At 43.4% G+C, this 27,417-nt stretch overlaps 1 protein-coding gene across 2 annotated transcripts in view; it reads right to left on the bottom strand.

The window, feature by feature from the left end:
- The window catches only part of LOC126260048 (uncharacterized), a 38,677-nt gene extending 11,787 nt beyond the window's left edge, over positions 1-26,890 (bottom strand). Inside the window, exons 1-2 of one of the 2 annotated variants that reach the window (XM_049957234.1) lie at positions 26,738-26,890; positions 5,149-5,301 (exon numbers count right to left, since the gene is read on the bottom strand). In XM_049957234.1, the coding sequence (XP_049813191.1) occupies positions 5,149-5,301; positions 26,738-26,839 (255 nt within the window). In that variant the 5' untranslated portion in view covers positions 26,840-26,890. The remainder of the gene's footprint in view (positions 1-5,148; positions 5,302-26,737) is intronic. The other variant, XM_049957235.1, reaches the window with a different exon arrangement.
- Positions 26,891-27,417: the final 527 nt, after the last annotated feature.

Raw genomic sequence — 27,417 nt, 5'->3', positions numbered from 1 at the left:
GATAAACAACCGGGTGTATTTTGATATAAATTGCTTCTTAACCTCCTAGTTTCGTTAGTACTTAAGAAAGAAACGAATATTGTTTTACTTTCGCTGAGGTTATTCCCTGTTAAATGATTGTCTCACTCTATAAAGTCAGTGCTGCAAACCATTGTTTTGTGTTTCCGCAGACTCTCTGAACTTAGAAGGCAACTACGTTGACGGAAATGATGACACGGTCTCCCGCGTTAAGTCTTTGTGGTCTTCAGTCCTGAGACTGGTTTGTTGCAGCACCCCATGCTACTCTATCCTGTGCAGGCTTCTTCATCTCCCAGTACCTACTGCAATCTACTTCCTTCTCAATCTGTTTACTGTATTCATCTCTTGGTCTCCCTCTACGATTTTTACCCTCCACGCTGCCCTCCAATACTAAATTGGTGATCCCTTGATGCCTCAGAACATGTCCTACCAACCGATCCTGTCTTCTAGTCAAGTTGTGACACAAACTCCTCTTCTCCCCAACTGTCTTCAATACCTCCTCACTAGTTATGTGATCTACCCATCTAATCTTCAGCATTCTTCTGTAGCACCACATTTCGAAAGCTTCTATTCTCTTCTTGTCCAAACTATGTATCCTCCATGTTTCACTTCCATACGTGGCTACACTTCATACAAATACTTTCAGAAACTACTTCCTGACACTTAAATCTATACTCGATGTTAACAAATTTCTCTTCTTCAGAAACGCTTTCCTTGCCATTGCCAGACTACATTTTATATCCTCTCTACTTCGACCATCATCTATTATTTTGCTCCCTAAATAGCAAAACTCCTTTACTACTTTAAGTGTCTCATTTCCTAATCTAACTCCCTCAGCATCACCAGACTTAATTCACTACATTCCATTATCCTCGTTTTGCTTTTGTTGATGTTCATCTTATATCCTTCTTTCAAGACACTGTCCATTCCGTTCAACTGCTCTCCCAAGTCCTTTGCTGTCTCTGACAGAATTACAATGTCATCAGCGAACCTGAAAGTTTTTATTTCTTCTCCATGGATTTTAATACCTACTCCGAATTTTTCTTTTGTTTCCTTCATTGCTTGCTCAATATACAGATTGAATAACATCGGGGAGAGACTACAACCCTGTCTCACTCCCTTCCGAACCACTGCTTCCCTTTCATGCCCCTCGACTCTTATAAAAGAATTGCAAATAGCCTTTAGCTCCCTGTATTTTACCCCTGCCACCTTCAGAATTTGAAAGAGAGTCTTCATTATGTTTATTAAAACTGTACATATTTCATCTTATGTCTTTGTTAGTCGCTCGTATTTGTTTTCGTCTTGCGTTTGTTACATTTACTGTCAATACACTTACGTGAACTACCGAACTGCCGAACAAACTGGAGATAGTATTGTTGGGTCTGTTTTTAAATGTAACTTTTCTAAATCAAGCCAAGACAAGATTACCGAACGTAAGAAATGTTTGTGCTCCTTATCAGATTTTCTCTTTTATAAGGTGCATTTACAGTGATTTAATTCCTTATACTCTGTTCTTATATCAAGGCGAATGTAGGCTGCAAAATTTATGATTTTGTACGGCATATGGGATAACTGTAGTTGTGGGATCTGCTTAACATGGTAAGCGATGTAGAGAAGCAATAAGCAAATGGTGCATTCAGAGCACCAGAAACCGGAACTTCTGAAAGAAAAGATAAAAATTAAATGAAATAAACAAAAGTAAGAGAAATCCAACAAAAATTATTAATGGAAACGGAATTCTAACAACTTGTTATTTAGGAGATGCTGAACTCTGAAACGTATGCCCTGTTGCTGGCGTCATTCTCTACATATTATCTTTGTCTTAACGCCTAGATCTGATTCTGAATGTCACAGGTTTAATAATCAGATAATATAGATCAAGACTTTAACGCTGCTGGGAGAAGTAACACAGTAATATTTGAGGTAATACACTCCTGGAAATTGAAATAAGAACACCGTGAATTCATTGTCCCAGGAAGGGGAAACTTTATTGACACATTCCTGGGGTCAGATACATCACATGATCACACTGACAGAACCACAGGCACATAGACACAGGCAACAGAGCATGCACAATGTCGGCACTAGTACAGTGTATATCCACCTTTCGCAGCAATGCAGGCTGCTATTCTCCCATGGAGACGATCGTAGAGATGCTGGATGTAGTCCTGTGGAACGGCTTGCCATGCCATTTCCACCTGGCGCCTCAGTTGGACCAGCGTTTGTGCTGGACGTGCAGACCGCGTGAGACGACGCTTCATTCAGTCCCAAACATGCTCAATGGGTGACAGATCCGGAGATCTTGCTGTCCAGGGTAGTTGACTTACACCTTCTAGAGCACGTTGGGTGGCACGGGATACATGCGGGCGTGCATTGTCCTGTTGGAACAGCAAGTTCCCTTGCCGGTCTAAGAATGGTAGAACGATGGGTTCGATGACGGTTTGGATGTACCGTGCACTATTCAGTGTCCCCTCGACGATCACCAGTGGTGTACGGCCAGTGTAGGAGATCGCTCCCCACACCATGATGCCGGGTGTTGGCCCTGTGTGCCTCGGTCGTATGCAGTCCTGATTGTGGCGCTCACCTGCACGGCGCCAAACACGCATACGACCATCATTGGCACCAAGGCAGAAGCGACTCTCATCGCTGAAGACGACACGTCTCCATTCGTCCCTCCATTCACGCCTGTCGCGACACCACTGGAGGCGGGCTGCACGATGTTGGGGCGTGAGCGGAAGACGGCCTAACGGTGTGCGGGACCGTAGCCCAGCTTCATGGAGACGGTTGCGAATGGTCCTCGCCGATACCCCAGGAGCAACAGTGTCCCTAATTTGCTGGTAAGTGGCGGTGCGGTCCCCTACGGCACTGCGTAGGATCCTACGGTCTTGGCGTGCATCCGTGCGTCGCTGCGGTCCGGTCCCAGGTCGACGGGCACGTGCACCTTCCGCCGACCACTGGCGACAACATCGATGTACTGTGGAGACCTCACGCCCCACGTGTTGAGCAATTCGGCGGTACGTCCACCCGGCCTCCCGCATGCCCACTATACGCCCTCGCTCAAAGTCCGTCAACTGCACATACGGTTCACGTCCACGCTGTCGCGGCATGCTACCAGTGTTAAAGACTGCGATGGAGCTCCGTATGCCACGGCAAACTGGCTGACACTGACGGCGGCGGTGCACAAATGCTGCGCAGCTGGCGCCATTCGACGGCCAACACCGCGGTTCCTGGTGTGTCCGCTGTGCCGTGCGTGTGATCATTGCTTGTACAGCCCTCTCGCAGTGTCCGGAGCAAGTATGGTGGGTCTGACACACCGGTGTCAATGTGTTCTTTTTTCCATTTCCAGGAGTGTAGAAAGCAAATGGACGTTGAGATGATCACATAGGCCTTGAACAGTTGTAACTGATTATTGTGATCTGTATGATGGTGGAACGAAATGAGGTGTGTACAGAGGCTGAAGTATCAGAAGGTACTGTTTTAGTTACTCATTTGGGAAAAGTTTAGGTTCTTCGACGAAATGTGAGTGTAAATTAAACCCTCACCTTGTAATTGAACTGTTAATGGTTGAGGAATGCATTACAGCTTTTATCCGCTCAGTTACAAGCAGTTCCATACATGACACTGGACCTCATCTGTAATCCAGAGCTTATCCATAAATAAGTTGTCGCCAATGATGTCCGTCTTTGTTAATAAGAAGAAACTAATAATATCTGGTTCTTAGTCTTCTGCAGTACTCCTATAATTAGCAACATGATCGTCGGTACGTCTGAATGAATAACAATCAATCTGAACTAAGCGCTCAGCAGCACTGAAGACGGTCTACTACATTCAAGATTTTGAACGGTGCGTCAACCTCTTGCTGAAACACATCAGTTTCTATTTCGGAGTCGCGTGTGTCTTCAAAACCTGAGATTTCATTGTGCATTTCGAAAGCACCGACAGCCCCAGACCATTAAAAATGTCAAACCTTTCTCTTTTTATGCGTCTTTTTATTACACTCAGCTCTACGCCGTACACCTACTTTTCCAGAAGATTTCACGACAGTTCGTATAGCTCACCTTACTGGCAGTCAGTTACTGTTTTCATTTAATGCCCTTACTAAAATACCTTCCAACAGATGTTTCAGAAGAGGGACATGCTGAGATTGTATCTCTTGTTTCTGTCTCTCGTCCCTCTGCTCGCTTCTCCTTTTTATAAGAGGAGCGTTGTTTTCTTCAAATGCGTTAATTATTTAAGAGAGGATATTAAATACAAGTTAAATGTCTTGTTGCTTAAATTCAAGATATATATTTTACCTTCTTGTTGCTCATAAAATGGAAACAAAAGCTACAGAACAGGTTCCAGAGATAATTAGAAAAAGCTTAAATATTTCAGGAAGAAATAAGGTAAAGCATTCCAATATGAAATTTCGAGACTCGTCATGTCGGACGAAATACAAACGATAAAGAAGTCTTTTTAGTGCTTCAAGAATATTGGCACACGTGTCGCCAGGTTCAGCCATTCGCATTCTTCACCAGTTGTTTTACGGTCACTATATGTTTAGAAATTAGTATGTCCGGTATTTCAGAATATTTTCACAGTAGCACATTTTGAACGTATTGAAGACATTTGTACCATAACGTAAGCATATCATTCGATATCATGCAGTCATATCTTACGAAAGGAAGCTTCTTACTATCATTTTTCTTTTGAACTTTTCACTTACAGAAATCTTTAGCTTCCTCTTTAGCCAAATCTTACGAAAGGAAGCTTCTTACTATCATTTTTCTTTTGAACTTTTCACTTACAGAAATCTTTAGCTTCCTCTTTAGCCACGGAACTTACCATGTAGTTAGCAAGATTTAGCTGTTTCAGGCATGAAATCATTCAGTGCATCGCACGAAGTATACTGGGGGAAAATATAGTCTGTCAGTGAGACGAAGAGTTCTTAGGTCCTAATTTCCATATTCGAAAAAGGGGACGACTCTCTAAGCAGTTAGTCTGAGATAAATCCTGACTATCTTTCTCTTGCATCCGCAAAAACTGACAGTCAAACGTCTCTTGATTATTTAAAAAATATGCGTTGTATTCAAATATTCAATTACAACAAACGACTGATGTACATTTTAAGTAATTAACCAATTTACTCACTGTTAATCCTACTCCGAAAGCGTATTTGAAGAAAAGGTGTCCTTCGAACAACATGTCGGAATGGTCTCGGCGACGATAGACGTCAAACACCATCTCTGCGGTTCCTTGTTCTTCGCAGCTGCCCACTTCTTTGACATCAATTGAGTACGATCCCTGCAGAAGGATAATGGATTGTCAGTAAATATAATTGTAAAAAGAGTATTAAGGCACCATTTATTAAAGAAAAAGCAAGCCGTTGTGGCCGAGCGGTTCTAGGCGCTTCAGTCCGGAACCGCGCTGCTGCAACGGTCGCAGGTTCGAATCCTGTCTGGGGCATGGATGTGTGTGCTGTCGTTAGGTTAGTTAGGTTTAAGTAGTTTTAAGTCTCGGGGACTCATGACCTCAGATTTTGAGTCCCATAGTGCTCAGAGACATTTGAAACATTTATTAAACAAAACAATGAACAAAAATGTCGCAGGACGACATAAAGTGCATTAGCAGTTGATATTTTCGGTTTATGACAGTGCTAACCCCTCGAGAACAGCGACATGGTAACAATAGTAATCTCCAGTCTAAGGCGGAATTAGAAGCCAGAACTGGTAAGGCATGCTGTAAGTCCAAACTATGAGTGTTATGATTATCTCTGATTAGGGCTAACAGTCAAAACTGCAGCCTTAGTTCTAAGAGCTCAGAAATGGAGCATTGAAGCTGAAAAATCGCAAGAAGGGGCTGTGGTCAAAAATCAGTGCAATGGGAACGCTTCTGAAGCAGATATGACTTGTTAACACCGTAGTGCTTAAATGGCTTGATATTAGGAAGTAGTTGTTTTGAACTAAAAATTCTTAGAAGCGTATGCGCTGGGACTTCGTGACGTGCCTTCTGAATAACACGACAGCACTGTGACAACATCCAAAATAATGGATGTAGCAAAAATAAGGGGTTGACTTCATGTGAAGGGCATACGTCATGGCACTTTAAGAAGTGATGCCATAAACGTTGGACATCTGTCGACACTATGAGAGTCCAGACAAATGGAAAGCTGGCTTTACGGAGTTCGTTCAGTGATGTTACAGTCGACTTAACATCCGGGATGGTATGGAAAGAATAGTCAATATCGCTGAGTAGTACTTTAAGTAGGTATTGCTAAGAATTTCTGGAAGATTCCGTATGGTTATTTGATGAATTTATACGGTATACATCATACTTTCAGAGAGTATTTCCTCATGAAAGAGAAGCTGAAAATATCATCTCGCTACATCGGTCTCTGAGAACAACTGTCTTACGGTAGAACAGCTCTTTCGGGAAAGTCAAGAGATATATAACGACGCTGGATTACATATTGACAGTTGTCTTGAAATCTCAGCAGAATATGCGGCACAGAAACGAATGGAACTGTTCAACAACTGGAAGGTGTACCTGGCTGTACAAGTAATCTCGATTATCACTAACTATGTCAGCGTATGGAATGTAAAGTGTCTTACTAAAGCCTGGATGTCTCCGGAACGAAAAAAAACATGTGAACTGTGAGTCTTTAGTGTTTCCAGTGTACCAACAGATGTTTACGGTCTCTCCATACAGCAGTGTGATAAGTCGTTACGAGCTGAGTGATTTGGTTACTGTTAGTGAGCGTGTTTCAACGGTAGAGTTTCCATGAGTTGCGTTTTTGCAACAGCTGATATGAAAATGTAGAGTGTTGATATAAAGTTTCGATTTACACCTGGGAAAACCGCTGCATAAAATCTTCAAAAAGCTTGTGAAGGCGACACACTACGTCTTATAAAGACTTACGACTCGGATGACTGTTATAATATTTTCCAAAACGGTTGAACGCCGACTGACGATGGTAGCCGTTCCGGCCGGTAGTCAAATGGTATCAAACCAGAAAATATTTAGAAAGTGAGGCACCTGGTTGTACTAGATCGCAGACAGAGGGTCCAAGATGTCTGCACTGCATTGGTGAAGAGTTATGGTGCATTTTGACATGAAAGGGATTGCAGTGAAGATGTGCTACGACTAATTCAAGATGACCAGAAGCCACATCACTTGGAAGCCTGTAGATAACTAAAATAAATGATCCAAGGCAATATAAACGTTCTTTCAAAGGTAGTCACGGTCGACGAAAGGGGGTACTACGGCTACGACAATGAACCCAAGCAGCAATCGTTACAATGGAAGAATCCACTTTCTCCTCGGCCAGAAGAAGCTATACAAGAGTAACATGAAGTCCTTATTTTCTATTCTTTTATGGTCGGCTCCAACAAAATATTTTGGCATTCGGAGAAGGTTGGCGACTGGAAGAAAGAAGATCCCACCGCAACGCGAAATGCCTTTTTTTTAACGACGTCCCCCGCAAATTCTGTATCATGTCTGTGGCACCCTCTCCTCTATTTCTCGATAATACAAAACGTACTGCACTTCTCTGAACTTTCTCGATGTATTACATTAATCCCGTCTGGTAAGAATCCCATACCGCGCAGTAGTACTCCAACAGAGGACGGACAAGCGTAGTGTAGCAAGTCTGTTTAGTAGATCTGTCGCATCACCTAAGTGTTCTGCCAATAAAAAGCAGTCTTTGTTTCATCTTCCCTAAACATTTTCTATGGGTTCTTCCCCATTTAAGATGTTATTAATTGTAATTCCTAGGTATTCAGTTGAATTTGCGTCCTTTAGATCCGATTGATTTATCGTGTAGGCGAAGTTTATCGTATTCCTTATAGCACTCATATAAATGATCTTACAGATGTCATTACTTAGGGTCAATTGCTAATTTTCGCACCATATAGACATCTTTTCTAAATCTTTTTGTAACTTATTTGATCTTCTGATAACTTTGCTAGACGTAAACGACAGCAGAAGCTGCAAACAACTTAAGACAGCGCTCCGATTGTCTAATAAAATCGTCAATATACAGGGTGATTATAATTAAAGTTAAACTTTCAAAACGCTGTACAAATAACACCACTGGTCAGAATAACGTCAAATTGCAACGGAACATTATCGGAGACGGGGGAAACTGTACGGCCGAAGAAAAAAGTAGAGTGAAAATCGATTAATGGATGGTGCTCAGCGTGTCAGAATACGTAAATAAAAACACCTTCCATGCGCACGATCCATTGGAGTTGGTATAAATACGCCAGGTACACGGCTTTACCTCGTTTCACGGCTGTGACGTTCGACATGACTGTCTCAATGCAGGATCGCGCTCTGCTTGTAAAGCTGTATTACAAGAACGATGACTGTGTACACGTCGCTCTGCGGAAGCTCCATACACTGAAGGATTTAAAAAAAGGCGTTGGTCCGATGGCTGCCGTGAGTCTGGAGAAAATGATTCGGAAATTCGAAAAGACGGATTCTTTTGGTGTGCAAGCTCGTAGAGGGAGGAAACGAATTGATTCCACGTCAGTAGAAGCAATGGCCGCAGCAATGCACGGAGAATTGCCCAAACATTGGACATACCCAGGAGAACGGTGCGTAAAATCCTACGAAACATTCTTCTTTACTATCCATTCAAAATTACGCATGTACAAGACTTGCTTCCTGTTGAATCTTTGCTTTAGAATTTCTTGCTCGCATGAAAGTGGACAGTGACTGGCCGTGGAAGATTTTGTGGACAAACGAAGCCCACTTTAATCTAACAGGATATGTCAATACACATAATTGTCAGATATGGGCAACGGAAAACCCACCACTTCATCCTGAAATGGTCACTGTGTGGTGCTGGTTAACGGCATCATTTATCATAGGGCCATATTTCTTCGAAGAGATAGGTGATTCCGGTCCTGTTACCTGTACCGTCACTGGTAAGCGCTTTGAGTGTCATTTGCGCTAACATGTCATTTCAGCTCTCCAACAGCGTCGATGTGTGGATGGGATCATTTTTATGCTAGATGGCGCACCTCCGCACATTGCAAATCCAGTTAAGCATCTGCTGAAGCACCATTCGGAAATGCTAGAATTATCATCCGCCATTTCCTTACAGCCTGGCCGTCCCGATCCCATGATCTTAATCCATGTGACTTCTGGCTATGGGGCTATCTGAAAGATGTTGTGTTCAGTGTTCCGACAGCAAACTTAGCTGCACGGAAGGCACGCATTGCGTAACACATTCTGAACGTGACCCCGGAAACACTTCGATCAGTTAAGGAACATGCATTTTCTCGATTTGAACTTGTTGCTGAAAACGGTGCACGGCATATTGAATATATTTTGCATCAGTCACACGGAAATTAATAATCCGACTCGATTTTGATTGATGCTTTTATGCGGTTTTTAGCCTCGGGACAATTAAAAACCGTTGTGATGTGATTGATGCTTTGTATGCAGTTTTTGGCCTCGGAATAACTAAAACCGATTTTTCCCATCCGATGTGATTTTATCTTGCCATGGTGGATGGGCTTACGTAACTAACAGTATCACAGCTTTACCCCCATACAAAGTGAATAGTACATTTTGTTTAAAGTCAAACGTACACCGCAGGCATTGTTGTATGATTCATTTGTCAATTTTGTAACTATTTACTTTTCTTCTGCCATAAGTTTTCCCCCTTCTCCTATAATACTCCGTTGCAATTTGACGTCATTCTGACCAGTGGTGCTATTTCTACAGCGGTTTGAAAGTTTAATTATAATCACCCCATAGATACGGAACAGCAGAGGCCCTATAACAGAACCTTGGGGAATGCCGGAAATCATTTCTGTTTTGTTCGATGACCTTCCGTCAGTTGCTACGAACTGTGAACTCTCTGACAGGAAATCATGAATCCAATTGCGTAACTGAGACGATATTCCACAAGCAGGTCATTTGATTACAAGCCACTTGTGAGGTACAATGTTAAATGCATTCTGGAAATATAAAAAATAAGGAATCAGTTTGATATCCACTGTCGATGGCACTCGACATTTCGTGACAATCAATTTGCATTAGGGAAGTTAAATGCTACCACAGAGGCAGTTCTGATGTTGTATTTGACGATACAAATAATACAAAAATATCAAGAATTGCATGTTGTCAGATGTAAACAGCTGTACTACTACGGTTTAAGGCGTCTGACGGAGGACACGAGGAGAAAATACTTTCACAGATGTGATAAACGATATTTTATATACTTCACCAAGACAATGTACGACGGCATAAACGCGCAACATTATTCGTAATTTTTTATTAAGAACATAATTACAATTATTATTACAAGACTTGGTCCCATGTGAATTCTTCGCCTTATCCAAGATGAAGGTCAAAACCTCTTCATCTCAGAGTAGCAACCTACGTTTTCAATTACACTCCTGGAAATGGAAAAAAGAACACATTGACACCGGTGTGTCAGACCCACCATACTTGCTCCGGACACTGCGAGAGGGCTGTACAAGCAATGATCACACGCACGGCACAGCGGACACACCAGGACCCGCGGTGTTGGCCGTCGAATGGCGCTAGCTGCGCAGCATTTGTGCACCGCCGCCGTCAGTGTCAGCCAGTTTGCCGTGGCATACGGAGCTCCATCGCAGTCTTTAACACTGGTAGCATGCCGCGACAGCGTGGACGTGAACCGTATGTGCAGTTGACGGACTTTGAGCGAGGGCGTATAGTGGGCATGCGGGAGGCCGGGTGGACGTACCGCCGAATTGCTCAACACGTGGGGCGTGAGGTCTCCACAGTACATCGATGTTGTCGCCAGTGGTCGGCGGAAGGTGCACGTGCCCGTCGACCTGGGACCGGACCGCAGCGACGCACGGATGCACGCCAAGACCGTAGGATCCTACGCAGTGCCGTAGGGGACCGCACCGCCACTTACCAGCAAATTAGGGACACAGTTGCTCCTGGGGTATCGGCGAGGACCATTCGCAACCGTCTCCATGAAGCTGGGCTACGGTCCCGCACACCGTCAGGCCGTCTTCCGCTCACACCCCAACATCGTGCAGCCCGCCTCCAGTGGTGTCGCGACAGGCGTGAATGGAGGGACGAATGGAGACGTGTCGTCTTCAGCGATGAGAGTCGCTTCTGCCTTGGTGCCAATGATGGTCGTATGCGTGTTTGGCGCCGTGCAGGTGAGCGCCACAATCAGGACTGCATACGACCGAGGCACACAGGGCCAACACCCGGCATCATGGTGTGGGGAGCAATCTCCTACACTGGCCGTACACCACTGGTGATCGTCGAGGGGACACTGAATAGTGCACGGTACATCCAAACCGTCATCGAACCCATCGTTCTACCATTCCTAGACCGGCAAGGGAACCTGCTGTTCCAACAGGACAATGCACGTCCGCATGTATCCCGTGCCACCCAACGTGCTCTAGAAGGTGTAAGTCAACTACCCTGGCCAGCAAGATCTCCGGATCTGTCCCCCATTGAGCATGTTTGGGACTGGATGAAGCGTCGTCTCACGCGGTCTGCACGTCCAGCCCGAACGCTGGTCCAACTGAGGCGCCAGGTGGAAATGGTATGGCAAGCCGTTCCACAGGACTACATCCATCATCTCTACGATCGTCTCCATGGGAGAATAGCAGCCTGCATTGCTGCGAAAGGTGGATATACACTGTACTAGTGCCGACATTGTGCATGCTCTGTTGCCTGTGTCTATGTGCCTGTGGTTCTGTCAGTGTGATCATGTGATGTATCTGACCCCAGGAATGTGTCAATAAAGTTTCCCCTTCCTGGCACAATGAATTCACGGTGTTCTTATTTCAATTTCCAGGAGTGTATTTGTTGAATGTATTCCAATCTCTGCTTTCCACAACAGTTTTCGATCTCTACAGCTCCCTCTAATAACGTGGAAGTCATTCCCTGATGTTTTAACAGATGTCCTGCCATCGACTCACTTCTCCATGTCAGTGTTTTCCGCATATTCATTTCCTCCCCGATTTCGGACAGAACATCCTCATTCCTTACCTTATCAGTCCACTAAGCTTCAATATTCGCCTGTAGCACTACATCTCAAATGCTTAGATTATCTCCTGTTCCGGTTTTTCCACAGTCCATGTTCCACTACCGTACAACGCTGTGCTCCAAACGTACATTATCAGAAATTTCTTCCCCAAATTAACGACTATGTTTAATAATAATAGATTTCTCTTGGCCAGGAATGCCCTTTTTGCCAGTGCTAGTCTGCTTTTGATGTCCTCCTTGCTCCTTCCGTCATCGGTTATTTAGCTGCCTAGATAGACTACTTAAAATCATCTACTTCGTGACCATCAATCCTGACGTTAAGTTTGTTGCAGTTCTCATTTCTACTACTTCTAATTACTTTCGTCTTACTCTCACTCTGTGTTCTGTACCCATTATATTGTTCGTTCTATTCAGCAGATCATGTAATTCTTCTTCACTTTCACTCAAGATAGCAATGTCATCAACTAATCGTATCACTGATATGCTTTCACCTTGAATTATAATTCCACTCCTGAACCTTTCCTTAAGTGAATCTTCGATGTACAGACCGAGCAGTAGCGGAGAAAGACTACATCCCCGTCTTACGCCCTTTTTAATTCGAGCACTTTGTTCTTGGTCGTCCATTCTTATTATTCCCTCTTGGCTCTTGTGCATATTGTATAGTATCCGCCTCTCCCTGTAGCTTACCCCTATTTTGCTCAGAATTCCGGACGTCTTGCATCAATTTACATTCTCGAACCCTTTTCTCCAGATCGATGAATACTATTTTTTTTTGTCTTGCTTCAATTATCAAGGGCAGCGGCCTTGCCACAGTGGATACACCGGTTCCTATCAGATCACCGAATTTAAGTGCTGTCGGGTGTGGCCGGCACTTGGATGGGTGACCATCCGGGCTGCCATGCCCTGTTGCCATTTTTCGGGGTGCACTCAGCTTCGTGATGCCAATTGAGGAGCTAGCTATCCCCATCCTAGGGTGAGGATGATACGGCGGTCGGATGGTCCCGATGGGCTACTTTTGGCCTGAAGACGGAGTGCTCTCCATTATCAACAATTGGATTGGTCCTCTGGTGCCTTTATCTTTCCTAAAGCCAAACTGATAGTCATCTAACACATCCTCACTTTTCTTTTCCATTTTTCTGTATATTATTTTTGTAGGTAATTTGGATGCATGATCTATTAAGTTGATTGTGTGATAATTCTCGCACTTGCCAGTTCTTTCAGTCTTCCGAATTTTTTGTTTGATATTTTTCTGAAAGTCAGATGGTATGTCGCCAGACTCATACATTCTGCACACCAACAGAATATTGGAAATTCTGATGGAATATCATCTATCCCTTCTACCTTATTTAATCTTCAGTCCTCCAAAGCTCTTTTAAATTCTGGTTCTAATACTTGATCCACTCTCTCTTCTAAATCGACTCCTATTTCTTGTTCTATTACATCAGACAAATCTTCCCCCTCAAAGAGGCCTTCAGTATACTCTTTCCACCTACTCGCTCTCTCCTCTACATTTAACAGTGGAATTGCCGTTGCACTCTTAATTTTACCACCCTTGCTTTTAATTTCACCGAATGTTGTTCCTATATACTGTGTCAGTCTCTCCGACAACCATTTCTTTTTTGATTTCTTCACATTTTTCATGCAGCAATTTCGTCTTAGCTTCCTTGCACTTCCTATTTATTTTTATTCCTGATAAACTTTTATTTCTGTGTTGCTGATTTTCCCTGAACGTTTTTGTACTTCCTTCTTTCATCTACCAACTGAAGTATATGTTCTGTTATGCAAGGTTTCTTCACAGTTACCTTCTTTGTACCTATAATTTTCTTTCTAACTTCAGTGATTGCTCTTTTTAGAAATGTCACTTTTCAACTGTACTGCCTACTGAGCTATTTCTTATTGCTGTATCTATAGCTTTAGAGAAGATCGAGCATATATCTCTATTCTTTGATACTTCTGTATCCCACTTCTTTGGTCATTGATTTTTCTGACTAATCTCTTAAATTTAAGTCTACTACTCTCTATCACTACTACATAATTATCTGACTATATATCTGCTCCTGGGTACAACTTACAGCCCAGTATCTGATTTCCAATTTCTGTCTGGCTATGAAGTAATCTACCTGAAATTTTCCCGTATCACTCGCTCACTTCCAAGTATACCCAGTCCTCTTGTGATTCTTGATTCCCTACCGCAATTGAAATTTATTACAGGACTCAGTTAGCCTTTCTCCTCTCTCTCGTTACTTGTCCTGAGCCGGTATTCTCCTGTAACCTCTTCTTTTGCTTCTTCTCCTACAACTGCATTCAAGTCTCCCATGAGTATTAGATTTCGATCTCCATTTGTGTGCTGTATTACTCTTTCAAGATCATCGTATACTTTCCCTATCTCCTCAACTTCAGCTTGCGACGTCGGTATGTATATCTGAACTATGATGTCGGTGTTGGTTTGCTTTCGATTCCGATGAGAACAGCCCTATCACTGAACTGTTCATAGTAACACATTCTTTACCCTATTTTCCTATTAATAATGATTCCCATTCCCGTTATGCCTTTTTCTGCTGCTGTTGATATTACCCTGTACCCATCTGACCAAAAATCCTTGTCTTCTTTCCATTTCACTTCACTGACCCCTACTACTGAGCCTTTACATCTGCCTTTACAGATTTTGTAGCTTCCCTACTACGCTCAAGCTTCTGACATTCGACGCCCCGACTAGTAGGCCGGCCGGAGTGACCGAGCGGTTCTAGGCGCTTCAGTCCGGAACCGCGCCACCGCTGCGGTCACAGGTTCGAATCCTGCCTCGGGCATGGATGTGTGTGGTGTCCTTATGTTAGTTAGGTTTAAGTAGTTCTAAGTTCTAGGGGACTAATGACCTCAATTGTTAAGTCCCATAGTACTCAGAGCAATTTGAACCATTTTTTGAACCAACTAGTAGAATGTTATCCTTTCGTTGGTTATTCAATTTTGCTTTCAGGGTCACCGCCCCTTTGGCTGTTCCACAACGAGATCCGTATAGGGGACTATTCCGGAATTATTTGCAAATGGATTTTCAGGCAACATACCCTGTGGATGCACACTATGTGTCTTCAGTGCAATGGTTTCCATTGTCTTCTGCATCCTTTTGCCGTTGTTCATTGCTAATTCTTCCTCCTTTATGGGCAGTATCCCACCCCAAGAACAAGAGAGTGCCCTGAATCCCTGTCCGCTCCTCTGCTCTCTTTGACAAGGCCGTTGGAAGAATGAGAGTGACTTCTTATGCGGGAAGTCTTCGACCTCCAATGCTTATTATTAATAAAAATTTAAGCCGTTGTAATTCGAACCAGGGACCGAGGACGTTTTGATTATCAATCAAAGACGCTACCCCAAGAACACAGGTGCAACTTGATATACTATATGGTACTAAATAGCTTACCAAAGAAATACTTCCTATATGAATTTCGGAAGTGATAGAAACGTTTGGATCAGTGCATTCACTATCAGGGGGATTACTTCAAATATGATGGTGCAGAATAATCTATGACACTTGAGACATATCATCAGACTTTCGGAAAAATATCGTCCACACAATCCCGAAGACAGAAAGTGAAAATAAATGCGAGAATTACGCATCCAAATTGCTCACAATAATAATATAGCACATAATGTGACATGAAACGGGAATGTGTTAGATGACGATCAATTTCGCACTAGGAAAGATAAAAGTCACCAGGCAGACAGTTCTGATGTTGCACTTAACAATACCAACAAGACTCAAGAAAAATAAAGAATTTTATCGATCCATAAAATACATTCGAAACTCAAAATGGTGCAAACGTTAGAAATTCACAGAAAACTGTGTGTAAGGTATAGGGTAATAATATATTATATATACAATGACCATGAGACCATAATACGAATTGGAGGCCAAAGACCGAAGGTGTATGACAGGGATGTAGTATTTCACCCCTACCATTTAGCCTATACATCGAAGAAGCAACGACGGAAACACGAGGTTAAAGATGAGAGGATACTATAATCAGGTTTGCTGATTGCACTGCTATCCTCGGTGGAAGTGAGGACGGTTGTAATGAAATAAACAATTTAACATGTATAGAATATGAATTGCAATTAAACTGTAGAAAGACGAAAGTAATGAGGATTAGCATAAGTTGGAGTACTGCTAAAATTAACGTAAAAATTATGGGCCAAAAAGTAGATGAAGTGAAGGAATTCTAGTACCTTGGAAGCAAAATTACACATGATGGATGAAGCAAGAGTGACATGAAAAGGACACTAACACAGGAAAATAGGCATTTTCTATTAGTATCAAAAACGCCTTAATTTGATGACGGAATTTATAAGAATGTATGGCTGGAAAACAGTATTGTGTGGAAGTCAATCACGGACTCTTGAAAAACCGTAAAAGAAGATAATCGAAGTGTTTGAATCGTTGTGCAATTAAAGGATGTTGAAAATAGTGTGTAATTTGTAGCCTGACTGATTTTTGTGCTGGCATTCACAAATTATAACTTAATGTTATTTGCACATTGGTCGGGAATTTGAAAACTAAATAAAGCATTTAATAACACTATCCATAAGAATCCAATTAAATTATCACTAAAATTAATTTTGGCAGTCACGGATGTAAGTACATTAAACGTCACAGTTAGTAGTGAAATAAAATAATGATATGTCCATTATTAATCAAATAAAATCTACATCTACATCTACATCTACATTTATACTCCGCAACCCACCCAACGGTGTGTGGCGGAGGGCACTTTACGTGCCACTGTCATTACCTCCCTTTCCTGTTCCAGTCGCGTATGGTTCGCGGGAAGAACGACTGTCTGAAAGCCTCCGTGCGCGCTCGAATCTCCCTAATTTTACATTCGTGATCTCCTCGGGAGGTATAAGTAGGGGGAAGCAATATATTCGATACCTCATCCAGAAACGCACCCTCTCGAAACCTGGCGAGCAAGCTACACCGCGATGCAGAGCGCCTCTCTTGCAGAGTCTGCCACTTGAGTTTATTAAACATCTGCGTAACGCTATCACGGTTACCAAATAACCCTGTGAAGAAACGCGCCGCTCTTCTTTGGATCTTCTCTATCTCCTCCGTCAACCCGATCTGGTACGGATCCCACACTGATGAGCAATACTCAAGTATAGGTCGAACGAGTGTTTTGTAAGCCACCTCCTTTGTTGATGGACTACATTTTCTAAGCACTCTCCCAATGAATCTCAATCTGGTACCCGCCTTACCAACAATTAATTTTATATGATCATTCCACTTCAAATCGTTCCGCACGCATACTCCCAGATATTTTACAGAAGTAACTGCTACCAGTGTTTGTTCCGCTATCATATAATCATACAATAAAGGATCCTTCTTTCTATGTATTCGCAATACATTACATTTGTCTATGTTAAGGGACAGTTGCCAATCCCTGCACCAAGTGCCTATCCGCTGCAGATCTTCCTGCATTTCGCTACAATTTTCTAATGCTGCAACTTCTCTGTATACTACAGCATCATCCGCGAAAAGCCGCATGGAACTTCCGACGCTATCTACTAGGTCATTTATATATATTGTGAAAAGCAATGGTCCCATAACACTCCCCTGTGGCACGCCAGAGGTTACTTTAACGTCTGTAGACGTCTCTCCATTGATAACAACATGCTGTGTTCTGTTTACTAAAAACTCTTCAATCCAGCCACACAACTGGTCTGATATTCCGTAGGCTCTTACTTTGTTTATCAGGCGACAGTGCGGAACTGTATCGAACGCCTTCCGGAAGTCAAGAAAAATAGCATCTACCTGGGAGCCTGTATCTAATATTTCTGGGTCTCATGAACAAATAAAGCGAGTTGGGTCTCACATGATCGCTGTTTCCGGAATCCATGTTGATTCGTACATAGTAGATTCTGGGTTTCCAAAAACGACATGATACACGAGCAAAAAACATGTTCTAAAATTCTACAACAGATCGACGTCAGAGATATAGGTCTATAGTTTTGCGCATCTGCTCGACGACCCTTCTTGAAGACTGGGACTACCTGTGCTCTTTTCCAATCATTTGGAACCCTTCGTTCCTCTAGAGACTTGCGGTACACGGCTGTTAGAAGGGGGGCAAGTTCTTTCGCGTACTCTGTGTAGAATCGAATTGGTATCCCGTCAGGTTCAGTGGACTTTCCTCTGTTGAGTGATTCCAGTTGCTTTTCTATTCCTTGGACACTTATTTCTATGTCAGCCATTTTTTCGTTTGTGCGAGGATTTAGAGAAAGAACTGCAGTGCGGTCTTCCTCTGTGAAACAGCTTTGGAGAAAGGTGTTTAGTATTTCAGCTTTACGCGTGTCATCCTCTGTTTCAATGCCATCATCATCCCGGAGTGTCTGGATATACTGTTTCGAGCCACTTACAGATTTAACGTAAGACCAGAACTTCCTAGGATTTTCTGTCAAGTCGGTACATAGAATTTTACTTTCGAATTCACTGAACGCTTCACGCATAGCCCTCCTTACGCTAACTTTGACATCGTTTAGCTTCTGTTTGTCTGAGAGGTTTTGGCTGCGTTTAAACTTGGAGTGAAGCTCTCTTTGCTTTCGCAGTAGTTTCCTAACTTTGTTGTTGTACCACGGTGGGTTTTTGCCGTCCCTCACAGTTTTACTCGGCACGTACCTGTCTAAAACACATTTTACGATTGCCTTGAACTTCTTCCATGAACAACATTGTCAGTGTCGGAACAGAAATTTTCGTTTTGATCTGTTAGGTAGGATGAAATCTGCATTCTATTACTCTTGCTAAACAGATAAACCTTCCTCCCTTTTTTTATATTCCTATTAACTTCCATATTCAGGGATGCTGCAACGGCCTTATGATCACTGGCCTTATGATCACTGATTCCCTGTTCTGCACAAACAGAGTCGAAAAGTTCGGGTCTGTTTGTTATCAGTAGGTCCAAGATGTTATCTCCACGAGTCGGTTCTCTGTTTAATTGCTCGAGGTAATTTTCGGATAGTGCACTCAGTATAATGTCACTCGATGCTCTGTCCCTACCACCCGTCCTAAACATCTGAGTGTCCCAGTCTATATCTGGTAAATTGAAATCTCCACCTAAGACTATAACATGCTGAGAAAATTTATGTGAAATATATTCCAAATTTTCTTTCAGTTGTTCTGCCACTAATGCTGCTGAGTCGGGAGGTCGGTAAAAGGAGCCAATTATTAACCTAGCTCGGTTGTTGAGTGTAACCTCCACCCATAATAATTCACAGGAACTATCCACTTCTACTTCACTACAGGATAAACTACTACTAACAGCGACGAACACTCCACCACCGGTTGCATGCAATCCATCCTTTCTAAACACCGTCTGTACCTTTGTAAAAATTTCGGCAGAATTTATTTCTGGCTTCAGCCAGCTTTCTGTACCTATAACGATTTCAGCTTCGCTGCTTTCTATCAGCGCTTGAAGTTCCGGTACTTTACCAACGCAGCTTCGACAGTTGACAATTACAACACCGATTGCTGCTTGGTCCCCGCATGTCCTGACTTTGCCCCGCACACATTGGGGCTGTTGCCCTTTCTGTACTTGCCCAAGGCCATCTAACCTAAAAAACCGCCCAGCCCACGCCACACAACCCCTGCTACCCGTGTAGCCGCTTGTTGCGTGTAGTGGACTCCTGACCTATCCAGCAGAACCCGAAACTCCACCACCCTATGGCGCAAGTCGAGGAATCTGCAGCCCACATGGTTGCAGAACCGTCTCAGCCTCTGATTCAGACCCTCCACTCGGCTCTGTACCAAAGGTCCGCAGTCAGTCCTGTCGATGATGCTGCAGATGGTGAGCTCTTCTTTCATCCCGCTAGCGAGACTGGCAGTCTTCACCAAATCAGATAGCCGCCGGAAGCCAGAGAGGATTTCCTCCCATCCGTAGCGACACACATCATTGGTGCCGACATGAGCGACCACCTGCAGATGGGTGCACCCTGTACCCTTCATGGCATCCGGAAGGACCCTTTCCACATCTGGAATGACTCCCCCTGGTATGCACACGGAGTGCACATTGGTTTTCTTCCCCTCTCTTGCTGCTATTTCCCTAAGGGGCACCATTACGCGCCTGACGTTGGAGCTCCCAAGTACCAGTAAGCCCACCCTCTGCGACCGCCCGGATCTTGCAGACTGAGGGGCAACCTCTGGAACAGGACCAGCAGCTATGTCAGGCCGAAGATCAGTATCAGCCTGAGACAGAGTCTGATACCGGTTCATCAGACAAACTGGAGAGGCCTTCCGTTAAGCCCTCCGGAAGGTTTTTCGCCCCCTGCCACACCTTGAGACGACCTCCCACTCTACCACAGGTGAGGGATCAGCCTCAATGCGGGCAGTATCCCGGGCAACCACAGTCTTAGTCCGATCGGGGGATGCGTGGGACGAGCTGGCCGTCCCCGACAAACTCCCATCCGGACCCCCACAGTGATGCCCATTGGCAACAGCCTCAAGCTGTGTGACCGAAGCCAACACTGCCTGAAGCTGGGAGCGAAGGGATGCCAACTCAGCCTGCATCCGAACGGTCGTTACGAGGGCTTTTATTATTTTATTCCTTATTATTTTAAATAGTGGTGACTAGGAGAGAAAAGAAACTGGCAGGCGGACATTGACAGAAATGCTATACTGCAGCGCAAAGCATTCATTTGTCGAGCGATGGCTGGGCTGTTGGTGCAGCTGCATTCACACTTCGCAGCATATCTGGTCGACATGAATGTTTCAGAACTGGATGTCCAGTGTCAGTGCAGTGGCGATCAGAAGCAAACCCTCGTCAAGCCCATCATGGAAATCCTTACAACTCTAGTGTCTCCCACTGAAATCTCACCGAAAGGTAACTCCTTTTTAAATCTCAAAATGAAATCTCCCACACCAGGACATCTCCTCAAGAACGTCCTGCAGATATACCTACCCAGGCATCACCATGTACGGGACACGCCAGCTCTTCTTATGGGTAATCAAATTACATTGCAACATCCATCTTAACTGTCGCACCGCAACGTTATTTCTAGAAGGCATCCTCTTGCTTGCCAGATGGTTCAAATGGCTCTGAGCACTATGGGACTTAACAGTTGAGGTCATCAGTCCCCTAGAACTTAGAACTACTTAAACCTAACTAACCTAAGGACATCACACATATCCATGCCCGAGGCAGGATTCGAACCTGCGACCGTCGCGGTCTCGAGGTTCCAGACTGAAGCGCCTAGAACCGCTCGGCCACAGCGGCCGGCTTGCTTGGCAGATTCACCCATTAAGTGTTTATGTCTCGAGTCCTGTGGACGCGTCCCTTAGTCCCTTCTGCTTTCAAAAACGTCATTAAAACTGCAGACATCTTCTAATAATATGCGTTTGGGTCGACGACTAGTCCGCTATCTGCTCGTGTGCGCCATGCAGCTTTTCTCGATCCCGAACTGCACAGGTCGCCACCTCTGGAGACAAATGGCTATTGTGCCTCGGTGGGAGGGTGAATTACCATCTAGCTGATATGTTACAACTAATAGGAAATGACGTTCCCCTCAGAATAGGTGAGGAAACGAGTGTGTAGAAAATACTGATAAGGACAGGATGATGGGACATCAGAGAATAACTCTAATATTATCAGAGAGAGCTAAAGAGAGTAAGATTTGCAAGGAAACACAGAAGTTGGAATATATCCAATAAGTAACTGAAGGCGTTGAATGTAAGTGCTATTCTAAGATGTAGAGTGTTACACAATAAAGAATGTCGTACCAGACAGCATCATACCACGTCATAAGACTGAAGGTCAACTATTGTTGTTGTTGTTGTTGTGGTCTTCAGTCCAGAGACTGGTTTGATGCAGCTCTCCATGCTACTCTATCCTGTGCAAGCTTCTTCATCTCCCAGTACCTACTGCAACCTACATCCTTCTGAATCTGCTTAGTGTATTGATCTCTTGGTCTCCCTCTGCGATTTTTACCCTCCACGCTGCCCTCCAATGCTAAATTTGTGATCCCTTGATGCCTCAAAACAAGTCCTACCAACCGATCCCTTCTTCTAGTCAAGTTGTGCCACAAACTTCTCTTCTCCCCAATCCTATTCAATACCTCCTCATTAGTTACGTGATCTACCCACCTTATCTTCAGCATTCTTCTGTAGAACCACATTTCAAAAGCTTCTATTCTCTTCTTGCCCAAACTGGTTATCGTCCATGTTTCACTTCCATACATGGCTACACTCCATACAAATACTTTCAGAAACGACTTCCTGATACTTAAATCTATACTCGATGTTAACAAATTTCTCTTCTTCAGAAACGATTTCCTTGCCATTGCCAGTCTACATTTTATATCCTCTCTACTTCGACCATGATCTATTATTTTGCTCCCTAAATAGCAAAACTCCTTTACTACTTTAAGTGTCTCATTTCCTAATCTAATCCCCTCAGCATCACTCGATTTAATTTGACTACATTCCATTATCCTCGTTTTTCTTTTGTTAATGTTCATCTTATATCCTCCTTTCAAGACACTGTCCATTCCGTTCAACTGCTCTTCCAAGTCCTTTGCTGTCTCTGACAGAATTACAATGTCATCGGCGAACCTCAAAGTTTTTACTTCTTCTCCATGAATTTTAATACCTACTCCTTTACTGCTTGCTCAATATACAGATTGAGTAACATCGGGGAGAGGCTACAACTCTGTCTCACTCCTTTCTCAACCACTGCTTCCCTTTCATGCCCCTCGACTCTTATAACTGCCATCTGGTTTCTGTACAAATTGTAAATAGCCTTTCGCTCCCTGTATTTTACCCCTGCCACCTTCAGAATTTGAAAGAGAGTATTCCAGTTAACGCTGTCAAAAGCTTTCTCTAAGTCTACAAATGCTAGAAACGTAGGTTTGCCTTTTCTTAATCTTTCTTCTAAGATAAGTCGTAAGGTTAGTATTGCCTCACGTGTTCCAACATTTCTACGGAATCCAAACTGATCTTCCCCGAGGTCCGCTTCTACCAGTTTTTCCATTCGTCTGTAAAGAATTCGCGTTAGTATTTTGCAGCTGTGACTTATTAAACTGATAGTTCGGTAATTTTCACATCTGTCAACACCTGCTTTCTTTGGTATTGGAATTATTATATTCTTCTTGAAGTCTGTGGGTATTTCGCCTGTCTCATACATCTTGCTCACCAGATGGTAGAGTTTTGTCATGACTGGCTCTCCCAAGGCCATCAGTAGTTCTAATGGAATGTTGTCTACTCCCGGGGCCTTGTTTCGACTCAGGTCTTTCAGTGCTCTGCCAAACTCTTCACGCAGTATCTTATCTCCCATTTCATCTTCATCTACATCCTCTTCCATTTCCATAATATTGTCCTCAAGTACAACGCCCTTGTATAAACCCTCTATATACTCCTTCCACCTTTCTGCCTTCCCTTCTTTGCTTAGAACTGGGTTGCCATCTGAGCTCTTGATATTCATACAAGTGGTTCTCTTCTCTCCAAAGGTCTCTTTAATTTTCCTGTAGGCAGTATCTATCTTACCCCTAGTGAGACAAGCCTCTGCATACTTACATTTGTCCTCTAGCCATCCCTGCTTAGCCATTTTGCAGTTCCTGTCGATCTCATTTTTGAGACGTTTGTATTCCCTTTTGCCTGCTTCATTTACTGCATTTTTATATTTTCTCCTTTCATCAATTAAATTCAATATTTCTTCTGTTACCCAAGGATTTCTGTTAGCCCTCGTCTTTTTACCTACTTTATCCTCTGCTGCCTTCACTACTTCATCCCTCAGAGCTACCCATTCATCGTCTACTGTATTTCTTTCCCCCATTCCTGTCAATTGTTCCCTTATGCTCTCCCTGAAACTCTCTACAACCTCTGGTTCTTTCAGTTTATCCAGGTCCCATCTCCTTAAATTCCCACCTTTTTGCAGTTTCTTCAGTTTCAATCTGCAGTTCATAACCAATAGATTGTGGTTAGAATCCACATCTGCCCCTGGAAATGTGTTACAATTTAAAACCTGGTTCCTAAATCTCTGTCTTACCATTATATAATCTATCCGATACCTTTTAGTATCTCCAGGATTCTTCCAGGTATACAACCTTCTTTTATGATTCTTGAACCAAGTGTAGCTATGATTAAGTTATGCTCTGTGCAAAATTCTACAAGGCGGCGTCCTCTTTCATTTCTTCCCCCCAATCCATATTCACCTACTATGTTTCCTTCTCTCCCTTTTCCTACTGACGAATTCCAGTCACCCATGACTATTAAATTTTCGTCTCCCTTCACTACCTGAATAATTTCTTTTATCTTGTCATACATTTCATCTATTTCTTCATCTGCAGAGCTAGTTGGCATATAAACTTCTACTACTGTAGTAGGCATGGGCTTTGTGTCTATCTTGGCCACAATAATGCGTTCACTATGCTGTTTGTAGTAGCTAACCCGCACTCCTATCTTTTTATTCATTATTAAACCTACTCCTGCATTACCCCTATTTGATTTTGTATTTATAACCCTGTAATCACCTGACCAGAAGTCTTGTTCCTCCTTCCACCGAACTTCACTAATTCCCACTATATCTAACTTTAACCTATCCATGTCCCTTTTTAAATTTTCTAACCTACCTGTCCGATTAAGGGATCTGACATTCCACGCTCCGATCCGTAGAATGCCAGTTTTCTTTCTCCTGATAACGACGTCCTCTTGAGTAGTCCCTGCCCGGAGATCCGAATGGAGGACTATTTTATCTCCGGGATATTTTACCCAAGAGGACGCCATCATCATTTAATCATACAGTAAAGCTGCATGTCCTCGGGAAAAATTACGGCTGTAGTTTCCCCTTGCTTTCAGCCGTTCGCAGTACCAGCACAGCAAGGCCGTTTTGGTTAATGTTACAAGGCCAGATCAGTCAATCATCCAGACTGTTGCCCCTGCAACTACTGAAAAGGCTGCTGCCCCTCTTCAGGAACCACATGTTTGTCTGGCCTCTCAACAGATACCCCTCCGTTGTGGTTGCACCTACGGTACGGCCATCTGTATCGCTGAGGCACGCAAGCCTCCCCACCAACGGCAAGGTCCATGGTTCATGGGGGGGAAGGTCAACTAAAAACGAGAAATTTAAGGAACGTAAACTCTGTCCACAGGCCCTGGCCGGCCCGTTGGTTCCTCTGCCAATAGTGTCACGGAATGCGGTATGCAGAGGCGTGGGGTCAGCACACCAACATCTGACGTCACAACGCTGCGTTGACCTCCTTCTACAACCAAGAAATTATCCCTGGCAGTACTGGGAATCTAACGCATGTCCTATGCATGGAAGTCAGCCACGCTGACAGCTCAGTTATGTGGCCGTAATAAATTTAAGTACTCTATTGTGGGATCTTTTGATAGCATCTTACACGCTTTTACTCTGTTACCATATTTGTGTGTATGTCTTCACTATAAACGAACTCCATGTATATCATCACTGTAAATATGTAGAAATCCATAGATAAAAAGATTGGATGTCTGTGTACTTGTGTGTGTGTGTGTGTGTGTGTGTGTGTGTGTGTGTATGATCCACATATCCTCGTAACCCACTGAACCGATTCCAAACAAATTGGTACACAATCCCTTTCACTTTCTATGGTCGCAGGTTCGAATCATGCCTCGAGCATGGATGTGTGTGATATCCATAGGTTTGTTAGGTTTAAGTAGTTCTAAGTTCTAGGGGACTGATAATTCTCAGAGCCATTTGAACCATTTTCGCTTTGACTTTAAAAATCACCTATCCTAGTTCACGAGATGTGACGTCATAAACAATGAGACGCGTGAAAACTGCCCCATAATGCATGACATTTAAATTTATTGCTTCTTTCCCAGTAACTCTATTCGCAATACATTTTGCAGACAGGATCTAGATACGCCGCTGAATGTACCTAGAAAATTATCTTATTGTGTTATATATAGATCAGAAGGTATGACGTCATAAATACTGAGATTCACGAAAAAGAGCCACATGATGTATGACGTTTAAATTTATTATTCCGTTCCTACTAACTCTATTCGCATTTTATTTCGCTGAATGTACCTACACCAAAGTATCACTGTACGACACATATTACCTCACAAACACAATTTAAAAACCGGCATATCATGCATGAAGCTTTAATATATTTATTCTTTTTACTAAGACACTCCTGCAGTGGAGTCACCTAAAGAAAATTTGTGACACCTGGTAACGCTTCCAACTGCGAAGTGCAATTGACTCTATGCTAGAACGATAGCCGTCTATGCACCTATGGAGAGGCGTTGCCACGGAGACACTTAGAAAACAGCATTTTCGGTACGCGAAGCGGCAGCCCCCAGCGTACAGAAACCGACTGGGATCATGTTTCCTAATTTGGATACTGTAATTATACACATTCGTGCGTTATGCATATTTCCTTGTACGACTATTTCATTATTTCAGTGACGTTTCCTCGAAAACATGGAAATGATTTTTTTTATTTTTCACTAGAACACATTTAGTGTTTTGTTTTCGTTTCTAATGCAAAACTGCCAAAATGGATACCCGGGCATTGCCGGTTTTCTAATCTAATAATTAAAAAGAAAGGAAAATATAACAGTAGTGTGGAATTTGCAAAATCAGAGGTGGTTAAGTTACCGATATGAAGGAACTGACTGCGATGATGTGCAGATAAATGTCAATTCTGATAAAAAAGAAAAAAGAAAAGGAAGATATTTTGATTCATCATACTTGTCTGTACGTACGATAGGTTTGACGCTGGAGATGGCCAGCACCAGCCGACTTCGGGACGCCATCAGCAGCAGCAACGCTGGGAGCAGCAGCGGCAGCGGAAGCAGGTTCGCCATCTGGGCAGAGTGCAGGGCCGCTGTGTCTGTATCGGCGATACAGCTGCTCCCCGGGGATTTATGTTGCCAGCCGCGACTATCCGAGCGCCGACTTCGCTTCCTGTTGTCCGGCCCTCATTAGCGCACTGCTTTGTGCGCCGTCATGGACCGTCCTACTGCTTCTGTCAGATATGAATCTGTTACAAATGACCCGCGCGGAAGTCAGCGCAGTAGATAACATCTACAGCAAATTACACCAAGTGCTGACAAAAAGACCACTGTTTAGCTGTTTTGTCACGATGTTTAACGAGGAATGGAATCTGGTCGGCCTCTGTCTCCTCTCATTTTCCACAGCGACACACTAATACGTGAAATGTTCCTCGTGGCTGCATTCGTCACAAAGCGTGAGTTTCGCGTTAGCCGAACGCTACGTCCTGTTTCGAACACTAGGTCGTGTTGCGCAGCACTACTGTTTTGATAATTATTCTGTGGGAGACGCCTGTTCGCTTTCTCATGCGCCGGAAGGAAACTGTCTGCTGAAAAGGAAATTTAGAAAAACATAAAACACTAATCTTCATAAAGTTATCTATATTATAAAA

The sequence above is a fragment of the Schistocerca nitens genome, chromosome 5 (assembly GCF_023898315.1).
Source record: "Schistocerca nitens isolate TAMUIC-IGC-003100 chromosome 5, iqSchNite1.1, whole genome shotgun sequence".
NCBI lineage: Eukaryota > Metazoa > Arthropoda > Insecta > Orthoptera > Acrididae > Schistocerca > Schistocerca nitens.
Note: the sequence above shows the minus strand (reverse complement) of the source record. Positions and strands in the feature narration are given on the sequence as shown.